This window comes from Aedes aegypti, chromosome 3 (assembly GCF_002204515.2).
Source record: "Aedes aegypti strain LVP_AGWG chromosome 3, AaegL5.0 Primary Assembly, whole genome shotgun sequence".
Lineage (NCBI taxonomy): Eukaryota > Metazoa > Arthropoda > Insecta > Diptera > Culicidae > Aedes > Aedes aegypti.
The window spans coordinates 291,776,840-291,791,783 of NC_035109.1; the positions used below are offsets into that span (position 1 = coordinate 291,776,840).

The 14,944-nt window shown below is 38.7% G+C and overlaps 1 protein-coding gene across 1 annotated transcript in view; it reads left to right on the plus strand.

Annotated features, from left to right (window-relative positions):
• Positions 1-14,944, plus strand: part of LOC5575220 (luc7-like protein 3) — a 34,313-nt gene that overhangs the window by 14,672 nt on the left and 4,697 nt on the right. Inside the window, exons 5-6 of the mRNA XM_001655571.2 lie at positions 4,773-4,897; positions 4,967-5,168. Coding sequence (XP_001655621.1) covers positions 4,773-4,897; positions 4,967-5,001 — 160 coding nt within the window. The 3' untranslated portion in view covers positions 5,002-5,168. The remainder of the gene's footprint in view (positions 1-4,772; positions 4,898-4,966; positions 5,169-14,944) is intronic.

The window sequence follows — 14,944 nt, forward strand, 5'->3', positions numbered from 1 at the left end:
ATACCTTCAGAAGTACTCGGTGGATCGACTGATGAAGCTGTTCACTTCCGTTCCGTGCTTGAGAAGTTCGACCGGGATCTCGTCCTTCCCAGAAGCCTTACAGTTCTTCAGCTCGCTAATAGCTTTTTTAACCTCTCCACAGGTGGGTCCACAGCTTGATCGTCATCATCTATGTTTATCCTGTTCCTCGCTACATTTCCATTTTCACCGTTCTCCAATTGCTGAAAGTGCTCCTTCCACCTGGCAACCACTGCCGTTTTATCGGTTAGCAAATTCTTTACTCGATCATTGCACATGGCGGGCACTGGTACGGTATTGTGCCGCGTATCATTGACCGTTGCATAAAATCTCCACATATCATTCCGGTTCATGCTTTCTTGAACGTCAGCTCCCACACTTTCTTCGTGCTGCCTTTTCTGTCTGCGGTGGTTTCACTTTTCTTCGGCTCTCGCTGCCCTGTATCGCTCTCTGTTCTGTCGGGTACCGGCCACAAGCATACGGCTTCTGGCGACATTCTTCATGTCTGTCACTCTCTGGCACTCTTCATCTAATCAGTCGTTTCGTCTTTGTCGTTGACCAGTACCAATCACTTCCCCCGTTGTCACAGCTTCGTGGTTAGGGTCCCACGGGCTGTCGACGTCTCCAGCAACGTTGATTCTTTTCAACTGCTCGTCTAGTTGCTGACGGTTCTCTGCAGCTACTCCATCGGTCGACAAGCGTTGTATGTTGAAGCGCAGCGTTCTTTTTTTTTGTGGAACTCGTGACGCTACAAACCGCGCCCGAATTTCAGCTACAACGAGATAATGATCCGAGTCGATATTAGAGCCTCGGAAAGTCCTGATATCCATGACATCTGAGAAAAGTCGCCCATCAACCAGCACGTGGTCTATTTGAGAGCCGGCATCGCCACTCGTGCCAGGTGTGTTTGCGGATATTCTTTCGTGCGAAGGTACTGCTGATTGCCATCCCTCTAGCAGCAGCGAAGGTTACTAGCCGCAGGCCATTATCATTGTTAACGGAATGGAGGCCTTCCGTTTCAATGACGGGTCGGAAGAAATCTTTCCCGATCTGCGCATTTACGTCGCCGATGACTGTCTTGACATCTTGTTTGGGGCACTCTCCTTATCCTTGTCCAGGCTCTCATAGAACTCATCCTTCATATCATCGGGCTTATCATTCGTTGGCGCATATATGCTGATCAGGCTGTAGTTGAAGATCTTGCCCTTCATTCTCAACACACAGATTCGGTCGCTTACCGGTTTCCACCGAATAATTCGCTTCATCTGCTTCCCAATCACTATGAAGCCAACTCCACGTTCTGCTCTGTCGCTACCGCTGTAGTAGATGTGGTACTTGAATGAAGTGTTGGCGATGGGGTCCACCGCTCGGAATGCACGTTCTCCGGTTCTCGGCCAACGTATTTCCTGGATAGCTGCCACGTTCACGCCGACATTCCGCAGTTCACGAGCCAGGAGCCCAACACGCGCGGGTTCATTCAAAGTTCTCACGTTTCAAGATCCAACTTTCCAATCGTTGTCCTTTATTCGTTGCCGGATCTGTTGCCGTAAAATCAATCCTTTTGCTTTACTTTTGCCTTTCTTGGTTGGTGAAGAGTCTTCGATAGACCACCTAACCAGGGTTGCGCTACCTACATCGTGCTACAGGAGCTGCCTCTTGGTGTTGACACGATACAGCATTGTCCGTTTGTTCTTTACATGATGACCTGGGTCATAACCATCACAACCATCCACCTTTATCAGGGCTTTGGACCTGTAGCTCTGGTTCCCAATAGTTTCAAGTTCTTTCGGACATGCTACTATGGTGAGCCGTCATGCGCTAGCGGTGTTAGTTGGTCATACATATCAAAGTTATTATTAATAATTTTAGCAAAAAAAAAAAAATTAAAACAAAAATACAGAGTGCGAACCACTTGTGCACTTCTATGATTCACTTTGGGGGCTTTTTTCTCGGCTGAATTGTCTGAAACTTTGCAATAAGAAGCATTTTTCAGTATGACGCACATTGTGGCCAAATATAAGCTCTGTAGCTTTCAAAAAACCTCACTGCCGAAGTGAATCAAAAGTGCCACGAATAGGATCCGGCTCCTTGTATAGAACCTTAAAGATCAATTTAAATTTCGGAATTTTCTCTTATTTAATTTTACGCAAGAAAAGTCATTATTAATATTTAATCGTCTGAAGGTACCTTTTATATGAAAAAGCAACTTATTTTTCAATGACGCTGATTTTTTTTTTTTTTGAAATAAATACTTTTCGTTTTAGAAATACTTAGCAAACACCATCATAGGATGAGAAAAAACAATAATTCATTATACGAAAAATATTATTATTATTTCGTATAACACTTATACTGTGTTTTATTGACATTGTTTCACTGTTCTCAATAACAAAGGATTTTGAGACGAAATTATTCTGTCTAAAATCCCACTCTAATCAAACTATTTTCTAAGTTTTATGTATGATCAATCTTTGATGTATCATACATAAAACTTAGATTCAATCAGAAATGCAGCACAAGTTTATGGAAATTAGTTCATAAACGACTCAGTTCAATTTTACAGTGCTGGACTATTTTGTATAAAAGAACTTATGGGGATGATACACCCCTGGTTGCTGTCTTTCAACTTTGTTAGTTCGGAGAGAAGAGAATGGATGTGCTCCCAAAAGCACGGTCCTCCGTGAGGCGTCTTCCGGTGGCTGGACGGGTTTTTTGTGGAGGGGCTGGGAATCGAACCATGACCTTCCGCTTATGAAGCGAAAGCGTAACCTCAAGGCTACAGACCCCCCTACTGCTCAAATTCATTATCACAACATTTTTTTTCAAAACACTGGTTGAAAAGTTAAGCACCACGTGAAATCGCTCAAAATAGTAGCAGTTTGTTCACCAACAATTTTGTAAAATATTAACTGGTGTATAAAAAGGGAGGAGATTGTTTAAACGACGAGTAAAGAAAATTTTCAAAATTCAGAAATAGCAGATATTTGAAATATTAAACTACTATTATTTTGAGCGTTTTTACCTTTTAATTGGTGCTTCGAAAACTTTTAAATTTTATGGTAATAAAGTTGAGCATATTTTCTTGAGCGATTGCTAACAAAGTTACAGCACCACAAAGTTGAGCATTTTGTATGAAAACCGGCTTTCACTATTATTATTCTGTGAGTGCCTTAAACACCACTAGCTACGTTATCGAATTACAGTTAAAATCTCACTAATTTTTATATTTAATATAAACATGTTTAATACTCGAAATATTTCAAATTATTCGTACAAAACCAAAAGGTATCTGAGAAAATTGATAAGTAAGCACTTTAACATCCAAAGAGGATACCTAGAAATAAAAAATTAGTGACAAGGGGGTGGCTATAAGGAGGCTATCTCTTCGAATTTAAAAGTTTTCAATAAGAAGACGTAGTTTTACTTTTATAATGAAAATTGCCTAATGATGAACTGCACGATTGTTGATATCTAAACAATTTAGTTTTTGTATGATTTGGTAAATCCGCGATTTTCGCGACAGTATTTTATGCACTCGCGATTTTCGCGTCTGGCGTACCAAATCCGCGAAAATTGCGAAGTCCGCGAGAATTGCGGAATTCGCGACTGTTATAACAGCCCTGCAGCTGTTGAAATATCGAATACAATAGAAATTCAGGGCTACCAACATAGATAAAACGCGAATATGTTTAAAAGTGACGTTTGTCTTCGTTTTAAGTGGGCTACAGCCAATCTAATGGGAGCCCAATTAAAACGAAGTCCACCTTAATATAGTGCAACTAACGAGATTCGTCTGTATTTAGGATATTTATGATGTCACCAGAAACTCCCTCCCAAGTAACAATTATAGTTTTACGAATTACTTTAAATCATCGAAAGTTTAAATCATTGATTTTAAACCGAAACATTAAATATGATTCTATTGGGTAAAATTTAAAATTTCTCGCAAAAATTCTGCCTATCTGCTGTATCTCTGCGACGGATTGTTATAGAGCTATGGGAAAAAACAGGATAAAAAAAATGAAGGAATCTTTTTGATAAAAAATCATCTTCTCGAAATACAAAGATGGCCGGCACAATGGTCGATTTCTCCTCCTACTTACATTTTCAATGGCACAAAATTGGAGAAATAGTTGGCAAATGTTCCTGATCTTCTTATTTTAAACTTTCTGCTAGTGCACAAAGCCAAAATAAAAGGTGCACTGTTGTGGGATGCTTTCTTCGCGAGGTTTGTGCCTTTGAAGATTCAGTGCAATCTTAGAAGTTGATTCCAAACTGTTTTACCTTAAAGATATCTAAAGTGAAATTCTCGGATGAATTACTTAATAAGTCCGTACCAAATCAGTTAATCAAATGCTGAATAAAATCAAATGCTGATCAAATTCCTGGAAAAATCATTAAAAAAATACGTACAGTAAAACGTGTCGCAATTGCATTGATATTAGCAGATTAGCAGTAATACTTGTCGTAATGTCACGGGGAGTTCCAAAAAAGTTATAGTAATATTTATAGAGAAGTGTCTGCTCAGATTCCTGAAGCAAGGAATCAAACTCTTATCATCAGGTTTCTGTTGGGTTTGTTTTTATCCGGATCAATGTTTCGGCTTGTTTTGGATCATGTTTAGTTTGTTTTTCAGGCCAGATGTCTCTTTTTCAAGACACTGACCTGCTACCAGCCCTGCAGAAAGAATTTGTGTTCTCAAAGCCCATGAGTACGATACGCACTGAGCATTAATGCATTCTCGTCCATTACAGAGATCGCGATGATCGCTTCAAGCGGGACGACAGGCGCCGAGATCGACGGGATTATAGAGAACGGGACTACGAGCGTCACGAGAGACGTGATCGTGATCGCGATTACGAACGACAGTATAAGAGAAGTACGCTTTACTCCTAATATAGAATGAAATAGTTCATTATGCGATACAAATCGGGGTTTTCTATTCCAGCTGATCGTCACCGCAGCAGGAGTCGCAGCCACTAAATCAGCTGACCGCATAACAATCCTTGTGTCGTAACGATGGTGTTTATGTTTACTAGAAGTACTTTTAACAGTTCTGCGTTCAACCCGACATACAATCGGATTAAGAGGTATCCCAAGCTACAGAAATAAAATTATAGCCAATTAATAATCTATCAGCTTTCCACCAGGTAAGTCGGTTTGTACAATATCAAAACTCTAATCGATCTTTTTTGCGTTTCTTTCATCGTCGATTGTGTACTTTCTATGTCATATTTTTTCCTAAAGAGTAAGATATCAGACGAAGCGAAACGAAAATATTATAACAGTTACACTCGGTTCGACGGCATGTTTAACGTGCTAAGGTGTGTCTTGTTGAGGGTCGTTACATTTCTCTGAACAGGTTAGTGTTGTCAGATAGAGAAAAAAAAAATGAAAATCCCTTGCAGGTGAATCGTGTTGGCGAACTTGTGGAAATTTTAATCGCGAAACAGGTATACAATCACGATCAGCAAAAAACCCTAACTTCGATTCCATTATCCTTCCAGTTATGTTTCCTTCGGGGTTACAGTCCTCCGTAAAGAGCGTAGAAGTCGCGAAAAGGTATCTTCCTAATTCACAGCATGTTTCACAGTAAACATTTCCCACTGAACTTATAGCTTTTACCTAGAACGTTCGGGTCCGCTTAAAATTTTCTCTTGGTTCCGGATGATCAGGGATCCCGTGCACGCGAATAACGAGGATTGAGAGGTACATTAAGTTGAAACAAAATGATTTTTCTCTAAAATAATGCCCAGGATGGCCTGTGAAGAATTTTTTCGGTACCGTAGGCGTGAAGCAGAACCGTTTCCTACTGTCGTCATCGAATGTATCAATCATTTGATGGTAATAGCAGCACCAATCCATGATATCAGGTATTTGCTATTATTTTTGTGATATGTCTAAATCTTGCTGGTGTTTTAGATGCTACCAATAGAATGATTTCAGGTCAAATGGATATGCGTTCACACTATATGTTGCTGTGTACTTCATAGTTTTATTTGTTCAACGAAGAGTTATTATTAGCCGTCAGCAAGGGTCCAAACTATAACTATAACAAACACGTATTCCCGTTTATCGTAACATTGCTTCCTAGCATGTACCAACTTTGCCTTTGACGCATTCACCACCAGTTCGGCTTTTGCTGCGGGTGTACAAGTCTGCAAGCTTTACAAATCATCAAATATCATCCGCGAAGCAAACAAATTGACTAGATCTGTTGAAAATCGTATCCTGGCTGTTAAGCCCGGCTCTCCGCATAACAACTTCAAGTGCGGTATTGAACAACAGGCAGGATAGTTCATCACCTTGTTGTACTGGACTGGAATGATCGTCTGAAATTCTCACACAATTTTGCACACCTTCCACATTTGCTCTTTTTAGTCCTTTGAGCTTCGTGGGATGGCTGTTCTCGTCCATGATTAACGTTGTTTTTGTTTCACGATTAACATTATATTGCCGCTTTACATGTTAGACCTGCACATCATAGTCCACGAAGCAAACAAATCGACTGGATCTTGCGAAAACGTGACTTGGTTGTTGAATCCGGCTCACTGCCAGACATCTTTGAAAGTCCTCGGTGGGATTCGATGGAACTAGAGTGTTCTCCCGAAATTGTTACACAATTTTGCATACCGTTACTGGACGGTTAAAAACTGGACCGTCATTGATTGTCATTGATGGAATCAGCTCGAATTTATCCGTCCTTTTATGGAGGACTTAAGCAAAAAACTATCCTTTATCTGGAGTATAGTGAAGTAAAAAAGTAAATTTTAGAATCAAACATACATTTTTTTTACATAAACCTGAAGCTCTTCTACTGTCCTATTATTGCGGTAAACCAAAAATCATAGATTTTATTACATTCAGTATACATTCAATGCTACACAATGTTCTAGCATTGGAAATATGCTCCCTCCATGCTAATGTCACGATTCGAAAACAAATCAACAGAATCGAATAATTTTCTGTCGGTTTTGTCTATTTTTCCATCGTAGCTGGACAATGTTATTGTAAATAGAAAAAGTTCTTTCATCTGAGACCACTAGTTGCTATATAAGAAATTATTTTTTTGTCTTAAGTATAACCACAAATTTGATGCTTTTAAACATATTTTTGACTAGTTTTCATCAATCCAATGCAACTTTAACAGATTGCTTCCTTGCGATTATCTTGTAACTTAGTTTTTCAACGCATTTTAGGCATGTGTTCCGATTTTCAATCAGTTTACGTGATTTTTCGGTAAAACATTGTGTTTATTTGAAATATATTTGTAAATAACAGCAACTACAGGGTAAAGATAAACATAAATATTTTGTTTGACTAAATAAATGTATGATTGACACAAAATTATGTCACAAAATAGTATTCTAATATTATAATTAATGTTTCCAGAAATTACATTAAAAATTGATAGAAATATCGAATTTTAATGTGATTTACAGATACCGCAACACTAGGCAAAAAGCTTTTTTCATTGTCCTATTATTGCGGTACCGTTTTGATTCATATTACGGACAGCTTCAAATTCCGGGCACTCTCGTTTGTATGGGAAACATTTCACACGAAATGTTTCAATTTTCACCGTCCAAAAGTTCTCATTTTCGAGGCTCGTTTTATTAGGTTTTTTCCATAAATATCATTGCAAATTTATAATACCCAACTACCTTAGACGTCTCTTAAGTGGTTGAACGATTTCAATTGATGATTTGACTGTTCCATTAATGATTATCATGAGCTGTCCGTAATTCGAATCAAAACGTCCGGAATATGAGGCAAAAGTGAGGGAGCGTCCGGAATAAGAATCATGAAAAGGCCACACGTTTTGATTTATTTAAAATTATTCAAGTTGCGGACGCGTATTCTTTACCCACCATTCGAAAGTTAAGGGCTTCCGACGCTCGATAACGCTGAAAAATCATACAGAATGATTTATTTTGTATGGTCCAAGCTGGGTTATACTTCACTGAGGCATTAAGTGTCCGTAATACGAATCAAAACGGTATATGCTTTTTCTCAAAAATATAGAACTTTTATTCAAAATTCAATATCTATCATGTAACTACATCCATACTGAACTGATATACCCGCTGCATATAATTGGTTTGGTTCTAAACTTAAAAAATCACGCTTATGAAAACCCGTCCGTAGATAGAGGGACTGGTTAAAAATAAAGGCTTTTCTTGATGCATCATTTTAAACTGTTCTTCCAGCGATCAAAATCGTTTAATTTTCAAAGCATTTATCTGATACAGCTTGGGAATATTATAAGCTTTCATCATTAGTAATTAGAGTTTTCGATTAACAATAAGCGTTTAATTCTTATACCGCAATAATAGGGAATACCACAATAATGGGCAAATTACCCTACATTTTGGGTTCACGACGCTGTTCTACGCCTTTTCAAAATGCTAAGCTTTTGGGTTTTTTCGCTACTGCTCCATTTTTACGCATTTTGATTTTCAAAGGCGGCAAATACGACATGCTCCGCTGTTTCATTCATCCCAGAATAGTTGAGGCAAGTGTTTGGATTTTGATCCGAATAAGCCGATCGAACCATATTCAGACAATGTAACAATTCGTGAATCATAACAGTTCGTAGCACATCGTAATCGGAGAGCCCTATCAATGCTAATATTGACGCTCTCGTTTGGTACGTGACGAAGGAGCGGTCAATAGCAGCAACTATCACAGACTACAACGGTAACGAGCCATTCAGGTGATGTATGGTTTGCATACAATTGGTAATTACTTTCTTATTTTCTGGTAATGCAACCTTAAGCAACTTAATTATAATCTATTAGATCATCCAACGCCCCTTTGGTTAAAAACATACAGTCGACTCTCTACTTCTCGATGTTTTACATCTGCATACATTTTCACTCTCCATATCTCGATATCTCTCTATCTCGATGTGATTTACATTCACGATTTTCTCTCCGTATGTCGATATGCCCATTATCAAAGGTTACTAGACTAGGCCTTCCTTAGCCGAGTGGTTAGAGTCCGCGGCTACAAAGCAAAGCCATGCTGGAGGTGTCTGGGTTCGATTCCCAGTCGGTCCAGGATCTTTTCGTAATGGAAATTTCCTTGACTTCCCTGGGCATAGAGTATCATCGTACCTGCCACACGATATACGAATCAGAGCTGGAAAAAGTTCTGAAATTCACACTACAGTAGGTAAGCGCAGCAAATCTCAGTCAGCGAAGCCAGTGAAACTCACGCTTATTGCTGCTGTAGGCAAAATGCCTTGAAAATAGCAAAACACCCGTTGCTAAGGGCAACCTAAACTTTTGTAAAAAAAGGTTCTATTTCCCGCTGCATTTCCCGTATTTACAGCCTTCAATGATACTACTGATGTACAGTCGCCTCTCCACATCTCGATATCGAAGCGATCATCGAGATAGGGAGAGATCGAGACAAACAACGTTAATTTAATGAACACTAGATTGACAATCACTCCGTTACTATGAAAATTAAATAATAAACAAACAAACTTCATTTCGAGTTTCCAAATTGTTCTGAATCGCCTAAATCTGGTCTAGTAACCTTAGATAAGGCCAGAACAAATCTTAAAATCTTCTTTTGTCACTTTCCATCAAAATGTGCCGAGGGGGGGGACAATAAATAATAAAATGGAAATTCAGGTAAATTAATCATTTTTTATTCTAATATGCTGCAAAACCATGTTTTAGCAGCGTATACCCGCCGATCAAAATGTTTTGAACTATAATCACATATTTTTTTTCAATTTTTCATGACATTGCATTTTTCATAATTAAATTTTCATAACAGCAATCTCCAGGGATTTTACCCATAATCTTGAGTTTTGGTGAGAGAAAGTACTAACAAGAACAACTTTCAATTTGTGTTTCAAATTGTTATAATTTTAAAGACATCTAAAATGTTGCACTTAGAACTTGAAATTAAACTTAGATTGTTTTAATTTTATATAACATATGTTGGGTCTGAACCGTTCACCTTCGACTCCAATGGATTAAGCATACAGCGCACCAACATCGAACGTATAATAAACTACAACTGCTAAATCACCGCACCATCATTGGATCAGCATCATGGGAATTCTTCATATTCGTATCGACACAGTGGCTTCTTGAGGCTTCTTTCGGCAGTATATTTAGAAATTCTAACTGGACGATTGATGGCAAACACAATATCGCACTATACACACGACGTTTATTCTGGACTTGAGTAAAACTTCATCTTAGACTACACTACATGTATTTTTATAACTTAACAGAAAATAAACAACATGGCTCTACCAAAGCGGTGTTATATCCCCGACGATCAGTTCGCAACTAACAACTCCCTCGTTATTCGAGAAATCCTTAATATCTAATAATTTGAGAGAACAATGACGTCATTAGTCCGACATGTGATTTCATACTCTTCTCAATGCTAATCAAGTCTCTCTTGCTACCAGTGGTGATCACCAAAGTCCAGCAAACAATGACCCAGACGTAAACATTAGGACCGTCTGCCTTGTACAATACCTATTGTGGCGATTGCTGGTTGCTGGTCGTAAATCAGGGTTGTATTTCGATGGGAATTTCTCGAGCCAACAACGTATATGTATCCTTCTGGTTGCTAAAATATTTCATTAGATTTGAAGAAAACTGGCTCTGAGAAATATATTGCCCTTCTACGCCCACTAGTGCCATGTTCTTTGCAAACATTAGCGAATGTGAGATAATGTGTTCTGAAAAGCAGCTTTGATGGCAATATTATTCAACGTTCAGTTTTTACATTTATGGCGCAATTTTCTCCATAAATATGGTTTTAGTCTTTAACGAAATATAAATTCATAATGTTTATACAATACAATAAAGACAATGTATAGTAATACATTTGATACGCAGCTTGTGAATGATGATTATGCTACCAATATTTATACACCCAGAAGAAGAAGAAACCACTAGGAAAAAAATGTATTCATTGATTTGACATGATGTTCTATGAAGGTTTGTGAAAATGATAATTCATGGAAATCACTAAAATATCCTATTCTGTAAGGCTACACTGTTGCAGTAAGAATGACGTAATAGTAGTTTACGCAACAAGTTTCAGAATGATTTACATTTTAACAGCACAAGTCGTACCTTCATCCAACGTGGCTTGCCGAGTTGCATAAATGCGATGAGTGCTGTAAAAATCGTGTTGCGTACAACATTTTTTTTTGCAATTTCGTAGAGAACCACTTGGGGACATTAAAACCTTATCGAAATGCATTTGCCATCATTTTAAAATGTCTGAAAATGATTATGTATTGATTCATTACACAACTCAAAAAATTGCGTAATCGAAATGCGTTGCATAGTATTTATTACACAACTGTTTCAAGATGCATAATGACTATAATGGTACTGCCTAATTTAGTGCAGGAAAGTAGGCCATTACATGACAGATTGTCGTGCAGAAAAACAGCTTAGTACGATGAGAAATCCATTATTTCAAAAGAAAAACGTCCAAGAAAAATCCCAAACTTATTAGCATTAACAAACAGATTTAAAACTAGCAAACAACACGAAAATTAATGAAAACCAACATTGAAAATAAAACATTTCATTTTTTTCCCCCCTCTGACATTTTGAAAATTTTTGAGGGGGGGGGTGACAAAAGTAAAATTTCAAATTTGTTCCGGCCTAATGGTCATATCGACATATGGAGAGAAAATTGGGAACAAAAAATCAACAGGAACACATCGAGATATGGAGATATCGAGATAAGGAGGATATCGAGATATAGAGAGAGAATCGTATGCAGAATGAAGGGACCGAAGCAATCATCGACATAGGGAGAGATATCGAGATGTAGAACATCGAGATGTGGAGAGAAGACTGTAGAAAATTCATGTACCCAACATAGGCTACTTGATGAGATTCACAATTTTGAACTACTAGGTATTACCATTCCCAACTCTGATACGAATGCGAAAATGGCAACTTTGGCAAAGAAAGCTCTCAGTTAATAACTGTGGAAGTGCTCATAAGAACACTAAGCTGAGAAGCAGGCGCTGTCCCAGTGGGGACGTTAATGCCAAAAAGAAGAAGAAGACTAAATTTTAGGGATTCAAAACAATTTGCGAAGACGAAATTACGTTTGTTTGTTTTCAATTTTCCTGGCAACGGAACGATTTTCAATCTAGTATGCATTAAAAAATATTCTGTCTCGATCTCTCCCTACCTCGATGGTCCCTTCGATATCGAGATGTGGAAAGGCGACTGTAGTACCAAAACATGAAAATGTTCGCCTCTGTCTCTGTTTTTTGACCAGAATGGTAGATACAAGTCTAGAAAGATTCGCGAATTAGGCGAAACTGACAAAATGTACACAATTTAGGAAACTATAGCGGTGAAATTGTAGCTTGATTGTCTATTCACTGCACTTGAACTTTTCCCCTTTCGATAATTTAACTATTCAAAAAACGCAAATTTGTAGAAGACGAAACTTCACCTCATGCAAAACCACACACTGTATTGATTACGCCTGTGTTTTTGTTTATCAAAGTGATGGGTGCATCTGAAATCGAAATCAAAACACGGCGAGAGTAAACGGCGACACTGCAAACAAAACATAAACAAGGCGTACATGGCGGGCTTAATTGAAACCAGAATGAAAACACGGCGCAAAAGTAATAGGCGACACTGAAAATAATATCGATTACAGGCTCATAACATAAGCATTCTTGAGTGCGTTTAAGGCGAAACTTTATAATATTTTTTATTACGAAATAACTAGGAAAATTGAAGGAGATGTGTGTGGTATTGATGGGGATTTTGGAACTAGGTTTATGAAATGTGTATTAAAGTGAAAAAGTTGAAGTTGGAGCACAGACAAACAGACGTCACACTCTCATCATTGGCTATCGACCACCTTTTTAACGGTCGGTTTAAAAATATGGTAGGTGGTCAATTCACCACCCGCAGCGCTCGCATCGTTTTTGTTCGTGTTTGACGTTTGCACACTACCGCCATCTGTTGGCCTATCGGCCAAACACACCGATTTTAGCATTGGGCGTAAATGTCCTTGTGACTATGATTTTGATCGACATTTGTTCTAAGTGTTACGTCTTTTTGTCTGTGGTTGAAGTATATTTTCTCCGATTGGGATTAAAAATTGCACATGAAAACTTCATTGGTTATTTTCTCATTGTTATTGATTTTTCAGATAGGCCCTTATCGCGAATCCCTCGCGAAGTGGTGACACACAGTAACCGGCACCAAACAGTGGGTAATGTGTGTTTGTCTTGTTTTCTTTCGTAGCTCGTTATCTTACATATAGGAGCTACGTAAGAGCTGACTACAGCAACCATGTCCGGACAGGAACTGCGTGAAGTGGAAGTTCACTTCTCCGTGGTTTCTATTGTAGCTGCATATTACAATGGATTCAAACAACCCTGAAAAGTTGCGAGAAAACTGGACAGTTACGTATCAGGTGATAAGAAGTTCCATAATCGGAATCACAACTATCACAGACAAATGAGTTAGCACGCTGAATATTTGTCATGGGATAAATGAGTCGGCATGGCCATTGGCCAGCCAACGCTCTGGCCAAGAGACGACAATTCTGCAATTCTTTTACACAAAATTGTATACGATATCGAGGAAGCATTCGCTCAGAAGCATTCATGCTAGGATGTCTTCTTGGATATTGAGGGTGCTCTTGGTAACATGTTTTTCGATGCCATTGCGTCAAGCTGCGATTCGGAAATTGAATATTTGAGTGTGCCTTCAAGGGAAAGTCTTATAACCACTTCTGTTGAAGCTCGTAGCAGATTGAGGCAACTCAGTACTAGCGGTTTTCCAACTTATAGATTTGCCGACGACTATCTAGCTTTGATAGTTGGTATGTGCATAAGCACCCTGTCCGACCTGATGCCAAGTGCTTTTCAGGTAGTCGAGAGTTGGTCACCAATATGGCCTTTTGGGGAACCCGAATAAAACATCTAATGTTCTGTTTACGGAAAGACAAACCCGCGGTGGAATTCAACCTTTACGTATTTTTGGCACTGAGCTCAATGTGACTGATTAGGTAAAGTATGTCGGAGTCATTCTAGATTCCAAACTTTCCTGGACACCTCGCGTCAAATTCGGAGTTAAACTAGCTTACATGGCCTTCGTTCAATGTCGGCGAACCTTTGGTAAAAATTGAAGCCTCAACCCCAAGTATAAAAATTAATTTACACAAATGTTGTTTGACCAATATTGGCGTATGGATGTGTGGTGGCGAAAGGGTGAAGTGAGAACAATCCAATCAAAATTGGGCAATTTCCAAAGGATGTGCTTGATGGCGATGTCTAGTGCGTTCTCTACAAATCCCACGGCAGCGCTCACTTTTGGTGAATTGGAACAAAATTGCCCTTGCTCCAAGTGATCTCACAATTGCTTGTCACTTTCCTTACAGGACATTCAGCACACAATTCCCTTCACGGGAAGAGTGGACGTCTGGCAATTTGGAAAGAAGTATATCAAACAATATAGTATGTTACATTGATGACTCTTGTGAGCTAAGGCTGAATCAGTTTTACTCACTTGGTAGACACTGCACCGTTTTTCAGGCGGAAATATAAGCTCTTTATGTGTGGAATGCAATCAGCACTTCAACAGCGCGTAATAGGTAAAGTCATATACTTCTGTTCAGATAGTCAGGCTGCTATAAAAGTTCTTGCTTCGGCCAACTTAAGGTCGAAGCTTGTTATCACATGTCAAACTCAAATTGAGGAACTGTATTCAGTCAACTCTGTAAACCTTGTATGGATACCTGGCCATTCTTCCATCGCTGGAAATGAATGGATTACCTGATTTGCTTTTGTCCACAGTTGATCAGCAGAAGTTTTCTCGTTTAATTTTGTATGGGGAAAGGAAACTTCAAATTTCTCGTAAATTAAAGGATTAATCGAAACAATATT